This window comes from Oreochromis niloticus, linkage group LG12 (genome assembly GCF_001858045.2).
Source record: "Oreochromis niloticus isolate F11D_XX linkage group LG12, O_niloticus_UMD_NMBU, whole genome shotgun sequence".
In the NCBI taxonomy this organism is placed as follows: Eukaryota; Metazoa; Chordata; class Actinopteri; order Cichliformes; family Cichlidae; genus Oreochromis; species Oreochromis niloticus.
Window position 1 is genome coordinate 19,151,393 of NC_031977.2, and position 14,146 is coordinate 19,165,538.

Sequence of the window (14,146 nt, forward strand, 5' to 3'; positions counted from 1 at the left end):
TTCGCAATATGAGGCAAAAAAGACACATTAGTGCAGGTGAAGGCATCGTTAGTTTGGAAACACAAATCTATCTGAGAGGTATCAATATATACATATATCTTTGGACATATAAAACAAGATGAACTTGTACCTGAAAGATGGAGAAGAGAAGAGAGAGACAGCATATGATCCGAAGCATACAACATTATCTGTCAGAGAACCTACTTTCACTCATATTCATTCATATACCCGCCCTGCATGTGCTCTCCAGATAAGGAAGTACAGTACATCTCGGTACTCTCCAAGCTCTAAGCTAAGCTGTTAGCTTGTGGTTCCACCAAAGAGCGAGAACAAACAGTGGCAAACAGAGAACAGATCAATGTGTTTCAAAAGGTTCAGTCAGGTATTACATTTTTCCACAAAACCTCCAGCAGACATGGGGTTAACTCCAAAGAATCCACTGCCTTAGTACTGTTTTTCCTTTAAGTGCCCACAGTTTGACATGAACATGAATACAGATAAGACCTACATTTAATCAAGTGCTCAACTAAAATACAATTCTTGTGTATCTGTACATAACTGAGTATTTAAACGTTGAAAGAAAATCTGCTTTAATACATCCAATAGATAAATGTGCCATGTAGTTGTTTTTTATTAGGGTTTAAGAAAAAACAGTTTTAAAGGATATTAAAGCTGCCAATAGGGAATAAAGTAATTACAATGGTTCAACTTGACCAAGAAAGCCATGATAATCATTTAGTAATCTAATAGTAGCAATCCAGTTTCAGCGTTGCTTTTAGTTTTCTTATTATAATGTGGGTGTTAAGAGTTAGAAGCAAGATTTATAATATTATAATACAAACACAACACCTCATTTGATACAGACATGATGTGAATTTACACCAAAGCCTCATTAAGCTGTCTGGGTGTTTCAAATCTGACCACACTGCCAAAAAGTAAGAATGTTTTCTGTTTATTTTTTATTTCAGTCAGTCTTGTAAGTACAAATTATTGTTTCCGATTTCTTCTCTCATTTTTATTTTTATTTTGGTTAATGAACGAGTCCATGAACAAACGTATGAAAAGTGACACAGACAACAAAAAAGTCATGAGAAAAATGAAAGTCGGTCAACCCGATGAGTGCAAAGCGTCCTGTGGCTGCAGAACAAGCCCAAATCAACACCCCTCCACCACCGTGCCTAACAGCTGCTATGAGGTGTTAGGTTTATGACAAACACGGTGCTGTGCATTATGATCTCCTTTTTGGTCTTGTCTGTCCACAGGACATTGTTCCAGAGGTCTTGTGGTTTGGTTCAGATTCTTTTTAGGAAGAAGAGGCTTTCTCCTGGCAACTCTTTCAAACTACATTTATAGTATGAACAACAACTCCATAGTGCCTTGTTGCCTGTAGCCTTTAGTCAGAGTCCTCAGATGTTTCCTCTTCTTTGTGCACCTCAGAAGTTGAACCAGAAACCTCAAGCCTGTTTCCACAAGGATAGAGGGAAAAACAAGCCATGATTGTTACTCTTTTACTAACTGTACTGTAATGACCTTTAACATTTAACATGCCAACTGAGGCCTGTGGAGTCTGTGATGGGGTTCTTGGGGTTTTTTTTACACTGTCTCTGAGCATTACAGGGTGTGACCTTGGCGTGAACTGCTGTGAAAACTGCAAAAAGTTCTGTGAAAATCCAAAACAATTAAGTTAGTTTTGCAAATATATAATATGCTTAAGTTTTTATTTAATGAATTAGCTTTTATTTCAGTTGATTCAAATGTTTTACCACACCTATACTTGGTTTCAGTGTTGTTTTAGTTAGCTATGATGATCCTGGTTGTTTGAACGTGGAAACTGTACGTGAAAAATAACTTTAAAGCTCTAAAAACAACAACAACTCTGACTCTATATTGAAAGAATAACGGCCTGGTACCGCTCATGAGCTTCCACGCTGGGCTGCTGTGAAGGGGCAGAGCTCTGCAGCAGAGGGCTGGCGACTGATAGCAGTGACGTAGGCAGCTTCCACGAGCGGGGGGGAGGTGTTTAAAACCGCTCTGCTCCTCTTCCTCCTTCACAGCCTCCCTCCGTCAGACCCGGGGTTTCGTAACCGGCGCTGTAGCAGTGTCTCCTCTTCTGTGAGCCGGTGAGAAATGGCAGCGCTCAGGACTCTCAGGAAACTGTGCCAGCACACACAGCACCAAGTCTGTAAACTGCACACGTCCGCCTCGAGGTGAGTCTCCTCCGCACATCTGCTGCGGCTTTAACGGTCATTTTACGACCTCTGAGGCGCTTCTGTTTCCTCACTCGGTAGGAGTGTTTGGTTCTTTTTTAGTTTCCCCACCCCCCGTGTGCCCTCTTATTTGTAGGCTTTTATGTACGCGGATGAAGTCGCTGGGTTTTATTCTGCTGGCTTTTATTGTTTTATTGTACTAAACGTCCTCAGTTGAGCACATTTCGCAGCGCCCCTAGCGTCACGCCGGTAATATTGCAGGTGTAGATGAGGGGTGGGGGGGCTGGCTGATGAAATCTGTGTGACTGCTTGCACCCAGTGGCAGGTTTCAGGTGGAGTTCGAGGTGTAGGTGTGCACACCTGGGGCAAAATGAACATGCAGGGTATATCTGATCACGTGGTCTGTAAAACCTGATATAACAAGCTGAGAGTAATGCTACAGCAGCTAGTCAGCAGCCTGTTAAGCGTTTGCATCGTGCAGGTATTTATTGGAAACTTGCTGAGTGCAGTATGACTACATGCAATTAACTAATCTTTCACACACACAAAAAAACTACTCTTAAATCTCGTGGGTCCTGCGCATGATCTGCGTGATTTGCAAAGACACAAGGCTGATAATTTAGGACATATGCATGTGTGATTATCTTACATCACTGCTTGCCAAATTAGATCTGGTGGGATCACGTTACCTCAAGTTAATTTCATTTATATATGTGAGGAAAATTTCTGCAAACTCAGCTGCGAGAAGGACTAGTGCTGTGTTATCATGTGCAGAGTAAACAATAACAAAAGATAAATATTGTGAACATGAGTTATTCAAACATTTGTAAAGAGAGATCTTTCCTCAGCCTATCGGGGGATTTAAACTTCTATTAGACCTGTAGCCTCGACACATTGCCTCTGGGACCTGGTACACTGGTCCCATTCTCCCCAAAACACTCAATCCTTTTCTCTGAGGATTTAATTACTTTGGACAGGATAAAAGTGACAGTTACATCACTGTCGATGGCTCATTACTCTTCAGTTATTAGCCCTTGCGCTCTGCTTGTCATTATATAACGGAGAACTATGTTTGACAGTTGTGCAATGAGGACAAACCGGTGCGGCAGCACTCTGTACAGTCCTGAATTCTGTACATAGGTTTTAACCATCGAGTATCTCCGACTGTGCCTCATGGTTAGACGCTTAAAAAAGCTCCCTTCCTTTCCTTGTTTCTACTAGTTACCTACAAATACTGAAACATAAGTGGTAGTAAAGTATGTGGCTCAGTCAGGTGGAGGCTAAGTCTAATTTTAGAGGCTAGAACTGGTGCTTGGATTAAGGTTGAGATGAGTTTACATGAGTCTTAGTTGAAAGAATTTTGGCTTATCTTTGGCGCCACAGTGCAGTTATTTGTGCCATGTTGGCCAACACTTTTCAATAAGGCTGTGTACAAATCTGTCAGGAATTAAACAATGAATCACAGCACAATCCCAGCTTCTTGATGCCCAATAACTTGTCTTCTGACCACAATTGTCTCGCCAACTCCCAGGCAGGAGGCGGTGGTCATCTCAGGAAAGAAACTTGCACGGCAAATTAGGGATGAGGTCCGGGCCGACGTAGAGGAATGGGTCTCAACAGGCCACCGAAGACCCCATCTGAGTGTTATTCTCGTGGGAGACAACCCAGCCAGCCACTCCTATGTCCTGAACAAGACACGGGCTGCGGCTGATGTCGGTAGGTGTTGTTTTGTTTTTATTTTTTTGTTTTTTTTAGGGGGGGCGTAGAAAGTGCACGTTCCTCATACGTTAAATTGGCAAAACTGCAAATGTTCGCTTGTGAGTGGAGTTGTTTTCACACTTCGACCTCCCGCAGGAATCTCAAGTGAGACGATTCTCAAGCACACTAACATCAGTGAGGAGGAGTTACTGGACTTGATCGATAAGCTCAACACCGACCCCCGTGTGGATGGTCTACTGGTCCAGCTGCCTCTGCCAGGTACAGCAAAACTGGGAAATCCTGCATTGGGAGTCGGGTTTGCGTACGTGTGCGTGGTGTCTAGAAATCCAGTATGACGGCTGAATGCAAGCATTGGTGAACGTGTGTTCACAGCGCCTACGTTGGAGCAGAAAACTGCCCACCTTCCTGCTGTCTCTTGCTAGGATTTTCTCTCATGCTGGAGGCAGAATTTGCTCTGAGAAACTGAATTTGACTTTGACTGTGAGTAGAACTAGTCGATAAAGTTGTGTTGACTGTAACTGCCTTTTGTTTGGACAGAACACATCGATGAGCGCGCAATCTGCAATGCAGTTTCCCCGACCAAGGATGTGGATGGTTTCCACGTGGTCAACGTGGGCCGCATGTGCCTGGATCAGTCCACCATGCTCCCTGCCACTCCCTGGGGTGTCTGGGAAATTATTAAACGCACAGGTAACCATAGTGACCACCTTCTTCCTCTCAGGGTTAAAATGCTGTTGATGAATCTAAAAGATTCCCAATTTTCTTTTCTTCCAGGTATTCCTACTTTTGGGAAGAACGTCTTGGTTGCTGGACGGTCAAAGAACGTGGGCATGCCCATTGCCATGTTGCTGCACACAGACGGCCGTCACGAGAGGCCCGGAGGTAGGACAGGATGTGTGTGCACGCATTGTTGGGTGATAAAACTAAAGCGTGTGCATCCCTATCACCTCTGTTCTCTGTGGCAGGTGACGCTACGGTGACGATTTCTCACCGTTACACTCCAAAGGATCAACTTTGCCAACACACTAAAATCGCTGACATCATTGTGGCTGCTGCAGGTTTGTCGGTTTGTTCATTTGTTAATCTCTTTGTCTTTTTGCGGTACTGTACTAACTGTACTCTTTGTGTGTGTGCGTGTATGTGTGTGTTACTGAACTTTCAGGAATTCCAAACCTTATCACTGCGGACATGATCAAAGAGGGAGCGGCTGTAATCGACGTTGGAATAAACAGAGTGCAGGACCCCATCACTGGAAAGAGCCGACTGGTTGGGGATGTGGATTTTGAAGGTAAGGCTGGAGAGGCAGAACACTTTTGTGCTACACACAGGCATATTGCATTGTGTTCCAATAAAACATACTACAGACAACCTTTTGCAGCCCTCCTGTGCACGCTCTGTAACAGCTGCATCCTATTGCAGTACCACACACAAGTTCAGTGAGCTTTTTAAAGCGACCCACTCTTTCACAAATGTTTGTAAAAGCACACTGCATGGCTGGGTGCTCTATTTTTATACAGCTGTATGTGACTGAAAACACCCAAATTCGAAGATTAAGCTGTGTGACCCACTACCTTTGTCCATATCGTGTATCTGGAGCTAGATTAGATTGTAATAGCTTCTATAAAACATTAAAATGATGTTTGCTGTTTTAATTTGATTTGTATTTGCGACAATATGACACAAAATGCCAGATTTTTCTCATATTGAACATTTGTAATACACATCCAAAAGTTATTACACTCCAAGCTGGGCCTTGCTTTACATCTATGCAGATTCATGCACAACTCTTTGAGTAATCTTGCTAGCAAAACGAACCAATGGCATCGCTTCAAGAAGAGAATAAATAAATGTTTGATAAACAAACAGGTGGCACAGATTTCTACTTTGCTTCTTGGAAGCTGAACGTGATCATGTTTCTGGAGCACATGGTTGGCATCATGTTGCCTCATACCAGAGTTATTTATAAAGTGACCTTTATGTTGTTTTCATATTATATTTGTATACACGATGATGGGAGGACGTGATTTCTGGAAAGTTCCATTTGGTGCACAAGGTCTGAATCGTCTTACTTTTCCTGTGCACTTTCAGGTGTGAGACAGAAGGCAGGATTCATCACCCCAGTGCCAGGAGGCGTTGGCCCGATGACGGTGGCGATGCTGATGAAGAACACTGTCAAAGCAGCCAAGAATGTCCTCCTGTGTCCCCCACAGAGGATCCGCATGGCTGTTGCGTCCTAATTGGATCAAGACTACATCCCAGCAACAGTGACACATTCCACCGCGAGCCCACCCTCCACCTTCCCAACACTACCATTATTATTATTATTATTATTATTATTATCATTATTATTATTTTTATTTGTATTTTTTTACTTGGAGCAACACGCCACGCTCCCCTTGCACATGGACTGGAAAGATGATAGCCTTATGGATCTCTTTCTGCTGATGTTGTTAACCTTTCATGACTCCAGGTCCAGCCATAATTAGACTGTTACATTCACTGATGCAGCAGCATGTTTAATGTAACAGTGTTTTCAGTATTTATCATTTGCATTGTGCTAGGATTTAAAGAATTTTCAGAGATGTTATTTATTGGTACAGTGACACAGTGTTTGAACATGAGTGAAAGCGGGTGCTGAGGATTAGCTTGCCGGTGACTGAAGCCTTTCTGCAGTATGTCTTTCTGTTAGTTTATCCTGATGTGCAAAGAGTGATAAGGGCTAATGTCATCAGGGGCAAGTATGTATATCCGTATACAAGCTTTAAAGATTCACAATTGCCTTTGAGAAATCTTTGGAATAAATATTACAAATATCTTCTAATGATTATGTTTTTCTGTTGTTTCTCAAAAAAATCACCCTGTTACTTTTTAAATTCCACCCTAAATGATGTCTGTTTCCTGCGCTTCTTTCTAGTTATTTTCTTCTAATGTTTTGCTGTAACTAGATGCACCTCTGGTCTCAAGGAATGATCTTGCAGTTGGAGAGCAGTAAAGTTTGAGTTCGCTAAGTTTAGCGCTCTGTCTCAGATTTACTGAATATACAAAAATTAAGACTGACTGAAGTCAGAGGGGAGATCTGGGGGACTTGTGTATTCACTACATGTTAAATATTGGTGTTTTTTTTTTTTTTTTTTTTTTTTTTTTACTTTGTTTCAAAATGTAGCTTACATCAAAGGACAATGACCTCTCTCCTAATTAAAATTGACAGCATACACTCACTGGACATATTATTAGGTATACTTCCCTAGCAATGGGTTGGACACCCTTTTTACCTTCAGAACTGCATTAATTCTTTGTGGAACAACTCGGTGCTGGAAATATTCCTCAAAGATTTTGATCCATGTTCACATGACTGCATCACACTGCTGCAGATTTGCTGGCAGCACATCCATGATGTGGTCTTTTGATGCTGTAGCCCATCTGCTTCAAGGTTAAATGTTCAGGGATGCTCTTCTGCACATAGAATTTTCAGTTACATACTTATTTATAAAAAAAAAAAGTGAATAAAAGCTAGTAAAAAGAGGTGGATTGTTTATGATAGTACTCATTACTTTTAATTTTCTGCTCTTGTGTTGACGTTTGTGTCCCAGTGACACAGAAATAGGCTGCTTCTTTATTTGAATAAAATTTATATACTTTGTTCTATACTTTGATTAAAGTGAAGATTTCTAATTTGACTGAGCCCCGGGGGATTTTCTGGTTAAATGGGCAACGGCGATCTGGTATTTGGAAATGAACCAAAACTGAAACAAAAAACAACAGACTGGAATTATTTAATAAATAAATACCTCAAACAAAATAAGATGATAATAAAGGAATGTATTTAATGAAGATGTATTTAATAAAGATGTGTTTAAAGATGACGAGGCTTTGGTGTATTAGTTTGAGATATGTAGATGACAGTGAGTCTATCAACTTTGCAAAGTGTCTCATAATAAAACACTGCAACTATAATTATAATACTAATATTAATACTACTACTACTACTACTACTATTAAGAAGAAGAAGAAGAAGGAGGAGAAAGAAAGAAAGAAAAAGAAGTGGGAACTATGTTCCTTAATCCTAGAAGGTGACGGAAGGAATTTGACGGGCACACTTCCGTGTTTGTCGTTCAGTACAGTCTGTAAACAGTTGTTCGGTGAGCCATGGACCGCAGCAGACCATCCGACAGAGCTGGTAGAGAGAAAAAACACGAGAAGAAGAAACGGAGACGATCCTCGTCCTCCTCTTCCTCCTCTCCATCATCTTCGTCTTCCTCCTCCAACAGCAGGAGTCGGAGCAGAAAGAAGACGTTGCACAGGAGCAAAGGTTGGAACACGAAATGCTAGCATTCACAGGAAAATCAACCTCATCATCGGGTTATGTTCTCCGTTTCTCCCCAGATGAGAAAACACAAAAGAAGAAGCGCAGAAGGCACTCGTCTTCTTCTTCCTCATCTTCCTCATCCACCTCTTCCTCCTCCTCGTCATCATCCTCGTCAAACGATGAGAAGAAGAGCGAAGCCAAGAAGAAGAAGAAGAAGAAGCAGCAGCTGAAGAAGAAGAAGGCGAAGCTGAAGAAGCAGATCAAGAAGGAGAAGAAGTTGTTGAAGAAAAAGGAGAAGAAGACGAAGAAGAAGGCGGAGATGAAGCAGAGCCCAGCAGAGAAACCTCCATCCTACCTGGAGGTGTGGCAGACTGAGGAGGGGGCCGTGGAGCTTGGGCCTGGTAGGACATCACACTCAACCCCACACTTCACTTCAGTGCATCAGCTGGTCACACAAAGTTTGACATAACAAAATAACTGTGGTTTTTATATTTGTGAAACATAAGGACTTATTAGGACATATTACTTACTAATCTAAGAAGTAGCACACTGATGTGCAGGATAACGCTGGCAGGCCACAAAGCTGTGGGAATGAGTTTGTGAAGCTGGGTTTAGAAGAGAGGTAATGAGCAGCACCATGACCTCATTCAGAGAAAGAGCACTACAGATTTGATGTTTGCTTTGAGAGTGTCAATGGAGATGTTTAAAGGAGGTCAGAAGGAGCTGCACTCTTTCTTTATGGATCTAAAGAAAGCATTTGATAGGGAACACGAATGAGGACACCAGCAGTAGTAAGGTCTGCGGTAGGAGTTGCAGATGGGTTCAAGGTGGAGCGGGATTACATCGGCTCTGAACCCTTCTTGTTTATAGTGGTGATGTTCACAGATGACACAGAGATCCTGTTTTTTAAAATAATTTGACCATCACAAGTTGATGTCACAAACTGACTTGTTGGGACAGTGGCATTCTGCTACAGCACCACACTCAGGCTCTTTAGAACAACCCATTCTTTCACAAATGTTTATAAAGAGACTGCATAGGAAGGTGTTTGTGGCACTGGGACTGAAAACACCTGGGTTTAAATTAAGAGCTGTGGCCCAATGTGTATTTCCTTTTTAGTTAACTAAAAATGTTTTTTTCGCATCTAGTTCATTCTGATAATCTTAGTAAATCAAATCCCCGTCACTCTACTTGTCACTTGCATTTGTTACCAGCATTGCCAGCCTAAATTTTATACTAAAAGTCACTTTTCAACCATACATTCATTCAGTGTTTATTTTATAAACTTTAAGCACTTTATCTACCTCACATCTATCTTAGAATCACCATGCATGTTTTAGGATTGTGTGAGGAAGCTCAAGTACCTGGAGGAAAGCACCTTTACCCTTTATTAACTCATAGTATATGTAGTCACATTGCTCAATTCTGATATCGTTATCTGGTTATTTCCTTCTCCAACTCCTCTCTTTTTTTCCAAAAATGAATCTGGTGCATTTTTGCCTCTTCAGTCATGACAGATGAGCAGAAGGCCCGGCTCTCCACTAAGAGGCCCCTCACCAAAGAGGAGTACGAAGCCAGGCAGAGCGTGATCCGCAGGGTGGTGGACCCTGAAACGGGGAGGACAAGGTAAGTGGGGGAAAGCGTGCCACAAGAGTGAGACTTTGGGGGAAGAATTTGCCCAAATTGGTGATCTTTTTTCCCCCTGCTGTCTTACAGACTGGTGAGAGGAGAGGGGGAGATCATAGAGGAGATAGTCAGCCGGGAGAAGCAAAAAGAGATCAACAAGGTATGACAGAAACCTTTCAGCTGTAACTGCAGTCATGTGCTGTTATAACTGTTAACAGCGAGCTTCTATTCATCTCACAGCAAGCTACGAAGGGAGATGGGGATGCCTTCCAGAGAAAACTGGGCATCAACAGGTAGAAGACGACGTCCCCTTCAGCTTCATCAGCCTGAGAGCACCTTCACTAAACAGTTCTGCAGAAAGTAACTCGTCAGTGTACTGAAATGCACTTCCCATCAAATAATAGTGATAGCAAAATAATACTGTCATGCTCTCCTGAGGTACACAAGGTAGAAGTCATAGTGAGCTGCTTGTAATGGCTGTCAGATGTAGTGGAGTAGATAGAAAGTAGTGCCTACATGAAACTGCTGACAACAAGGATCTTACTGGGATTCTGTTATTGTAGATTTTTGATTTCAACAGAAGACATTGCTGCTGATTTTCTGTAACATTCTGAGCTTCATAGGAAAGTTTCATTGAGTTTAATTATTGTGCAAAATCTTTGCTTTATGTAATGATTAATCCCAGATAAACGTCTAGTTCAGCTTTCTAAAATCACCTTCTCACACCACCTCGTGGTTGTCTTACGTTTGTATCTCAAATTTTTGTTTTATTTTAATTTCTCTAAATAAATCTCCATTTCTTTGTAAAAGTAAAGTCTGACTTCAGTTTCTGTTCTCATAAAACCCCCCCAAAAACATCCTCGTTTCAACTCAGTGTGGAAGAAAAAAAAAAGCCCAAATGCCTTAGTTGTTCTTTATATGTTCTTTATACACTGTACATAAAAACACAAGGGAATGGGTAAAATGTAGTTATCCAAAACCTACAAGATACACACCCTGTACAGGTAAAATATTTTCCAAGCATGATATTGTGTTGCACATATACAGCCTTTGAATGATAACTGTTGGAGGCGGAGCTGGAGACAGCGATGGGATTGCCTAATATTGGTGAATTATGTCCCACTTTCTTCTCCTTCATAAATTTCATCTAAAACAAACCAAAGTCCTGTTTAGAAAATATGGCCTCCATCTTTTCCCACAAAGTAACATGAACAACGTCCTTCACCGTGAAGTCTGTTCGGGGCGTGATCGGCGTTCGTCCTCGCCGCACAATGGTCAATGTAAGGCAGTAAAACGGGAAATGTAAGGCCTCTGGTAATGTGTGTGTGTCGGTAGCAGAATCGAAGCGATCGTCTGCCCAGAGGTTACAAAACTTCACAGATCGCTTCTCTGGATTTTTAATATCCGGGCGTTTCAGATCAGGGAGCATGGTTCAGTAGCTGAAAATGTTAGATGAGTGCATGTTTTCCAGCACTGACTGTCCTTTTTTTGTTTTCAAGTTACAATAAATGTACAAAGAGCTATTCTTCAACAAGCAGCTTTTTTTTCCTGTTCCTTTTTTTTTTTTTTTTTTTAAAAGAGTTATGGCTTTAAGCCGATTCTTGTCAAGGTCAAAATGCAGAGGGACAGAAGTACAGCATGAGTCACTCTCCTCAACCAGCTGACAAAAATACAAAATAAAATCAGTGCTGATTAAAGAGGTTACAGGTGCCTTTGATCTAGGATGTCTTATGTCGTCTATTGAAATGAGAAGTGGATGAAATATTTAGAAACACATCTCAGCACAATACAATTCTACTGCATCACAAAGTGAAGCCTCTAAAAGGACCGCTAATTTTAAAATGACACCTCTGAAGAGGGCCAACGCAAACTGAAGGTTACCTCATCTGTAAACGTGCTGTTCATTGCACTTATGTAAACCATTTGTTTTGTTACCAGACTGACTTCTTTTTAAAATATGCAAATATTAAGTGTGTCTGTCTGGATGCCCATATTCTAAAATGGAAACATCACAACAAAACAGCGTGTCTCTCTGCAGGAGAAAACCCGACTGCCATAATTTGGGCAGTGCCGTTTTAAGGTGAGTTACCCTCTGCAATTTGACGTCTGTAGACCATGTGCCTGTTCACCTGATTGTCAATGCACTGTGACGTGTTTCCTCAACAGTCTGTAAGATCTGGTGGTGCTACTCGGGAATATTGCACGTTTCCCCCTCGTGTCTGAGCCCATATTGGTCCACTGCTGTCAGCTCTGTCTGTACATGATTACTAGAGGTACAAATAAATGTTATTTAAATGATTAAATCACAATTTTGTCTTTAAACCAGCTTTAGAAAATAAATGGCCAACGGTATCAAAGCAAAATCTTAGCTCTGTGTTGCTACTTTCAACAGCGTATTGTACAGGAGTTACAATTTGCACATTTCTTTTCCTAAAGGCGCAGCAACACAGAGAAAGAGACCTTAACCTAAGGAGGATTATCTATGAGAACATTCAACACCTCATTTTACAGCTCGGGGATAAACCAGAGAGAGAGAAGCCATATCCTGAATTTCCCCCCAAAAAAGTTCATAACGAAAACAAAAAACCAAAACAATATTTTGACACAAGTTCTGTTGATACAACTCTGGTGATCTGAGAGATAAAATAATAGAAATACAACACTGTGCCAGGCAAAGACCTCTGAGGTTTGGCTGCTGCAACTGAACTTTGAAGGAGAGAGGAGGAAAAAAAACACAACATAGCTAAAGTAATCTTAAAACACATTTTGTTCACGAAAAAATCCTTACATTTTAAAATTTCTATAGTCTTAAATAACAACAAGTATTATCAATCATTAAAGTATATCCTGAATGAGGTGGTGTTTACCCCCAGAGTAAAGAAGACACTTGAAACTGGTCTTCAGTGGACCAGATACCAGATCTGCACTGTAATGTAACAATTATGTACAAGCCTTGTTTAGGCATTCAACTACATACTTACACAAACTAACCCATTTATTATGTTTCTGTTTTTACACAGGAGATCCCTCCTTTCCTCTGCATCCACAGACGGCTTATCCTTCAGCACTGCTTCACTTTGGCACTTTCCCTTACAGTACTGCTTTTCCCTATAGCGGAGCTGCACGTTACTCATTCAGGAGGGTACGGCAGCGATGGCATAAAGTGAAGTGTGAGATGCAATAAAACCCAAGAACAGTTTCAGCTGCAGCCACAGTTAAAGGGTAATTACGCGCCTTGCTTCGTGTTGTGTTACATGATTCGTTGTGTCTAAGGGGCGACCAGAAAACAAGCTGAACTGGACCGTAAAGATGTTCTGTTCTGTGTTTCTTGAAAAAAGAAAAGAAATCTAACAAAGATTCATTTTGGCTTCTTGATTGTTTCCGTGTTTACACTAAATTGGCGAATTAGCTTCACCTGATTCTCAGCTCCGCTCTCTGACTGGAACGTACCTGATCATCGTGTTAAAAAGGACGCAGCTTTAAAACTGCTATAAACAAAGTTCATCTCTGTAGTTGTTGTTGTGCTTGCATTGGTCACGTTAGTTGGTTACAGTGGCTACTGTAACAACTGTGTTGTTTGCGTGGTGCATGCTTGCGTGTGTGTGTGTGTGTGTGTGTGTGTGTGTGTGTGTGTGTGTGTGTGTGTGTGTGTGTGTGTGTGTGTGTGTGTGTGTGTGTGTAACTGTCTCCATGTGCTGGAGCAAAACTGACCTTGTATTCAAGACTAATAAATATTTACTAAACAGTACAAACAGCCTGGATCCCTACAATATTAGCTTTATTTGGTTGTGTGCACTTTCCCGCCTTGGGGCAACACTTCTTGAAATGTTGGTCTGTGTTATCATGAATGTTGCCTCACGCTCTGCCCATAAATATCTGTGCTGAATGTGACTGGTGTTAGTTTTTATGAAGAGTGATTTGTAGCACCTGATTTTTTTCCTTATGGTATTTTACCTATCTGGTGCAAGAAGCCAGCTGCTTTCCACTGTTTACGTTTATATTCACATCACTTTGCATCTCTTCCTCAGTACTGCATTTTTAAGTCTCGTCCCTCCCGAACCCCGCATCATGTCTCCAGTCTCATTTTGAGCTGAAAACTCCTGGCTCCAGCTTGGTGCTGCTGCTGCGGCCCCAGCAGCTGGCCGTGATGCTCATGCTGCGCTGGGCCCTCCCTGGCCATGGCTGTGAGCGCGCTCCAGCCGCTCCCGCTCCAGCCGCTCGCTGTCTGATTGGCTCTGCGTGCGCTCCGGCCTGTTGTGGATGCTGCCCGTTGGAGAGCTGGGGCTGG

General features: G+C 41.8%; 3 protein-coding genes and 1 long non-coding RNA gene across 4 annotated transcripts in view; 2 read left to right on the forward strand and 2 right to left on the reverse strand.

Annotated features, from left to right (window-relative positions):
- Nucleotides 1-1,596: 1,596 nt before the first annotated feature.
- On the reverse strand, nt 1,597-1,907 carry LOC112841809 (uncharacterized). Its single transcript, XR_003213194.1, has 2 exons — nt 1,769-1,907; nt 1,597-1,660 (listed from the first exon to the last, which is right to left on the reverse strand). It is a non-coding gene; the product is annotated as an uncharacterized LOC112841809 (long non-coding RNA).
- An 87-nt stretch (nt 1,908-1,994) lies between these two features.
- On the forward strand, nt 1,995-6,939 carry mthfd2 (methylenetetrahydrofolate dehydrogenase (NADP+ dependent) 2, methenyltetrahydrofolate cyclohydrolase). Its single transcript, XM_003451627.5, has 8 exons — nt 1,995-2,207; nt 3,739-3,923; nt 4,062-4,184; nt 4,464-4,616; nt 4,701-4,808; nt 4,892-4,984; nt 5,089-5,214; nt 6,015-6,939. Exons 1-8 carry the CDS (start codon nt 2,128-2,130, stop codon nt 6,161-6,163), a joined length of 1,017 nt encoding a protein of 338 aa, XP_003451675.1. The 5' UTR covers nt 1,995-2,127; the 3' UTR covers nt 6,164-6,939.
- Nucleotides 6,940-8,000: 1,061 nt separating this feature from the next.
- On the forward strand, nt 8,001-10,464 carry arl6ip4 (ADP-ribosylation factor-like 6 interacting protein 4). The gene is made up of 5 exons (XM_003451626.5): nt 8,001-8,235; nt 8,310-8,633; nt 9,741-9,858; nt 9,949-10,018; nt 10,099-10,464. The coding sequence occupies exons 1-5, from the start codon at nt 8,073-8,075 to the stop codon at nt 10,153-10,155; spliced, it is 732 nt and encodes a 243-aa protein (XP_003451674.1). The 5' UTR covers nt 8,001-8,072; the 3' UTR covers nt 10,156-10,464.
- A 969-nt stretch (nt 10,465-11,433) lies between these two features.
- LOC100700304 (membrane-associated phosphatidylinositol transfer protein 2) overlaps nt 11,434-14,146 on the reverse strand; it is a 44,216-nt gene continuing 41,503 nt past the window's right edge. The window contains 1 exon segment of the mRNA XM_025896965.1: nt 11,434-14,144. Coding sequence (XP_025752750.1) covers nt 14,010-14,144 — 135 coding nt within the window. The 3' untranslated portion in view covers nt 11,434-14,009.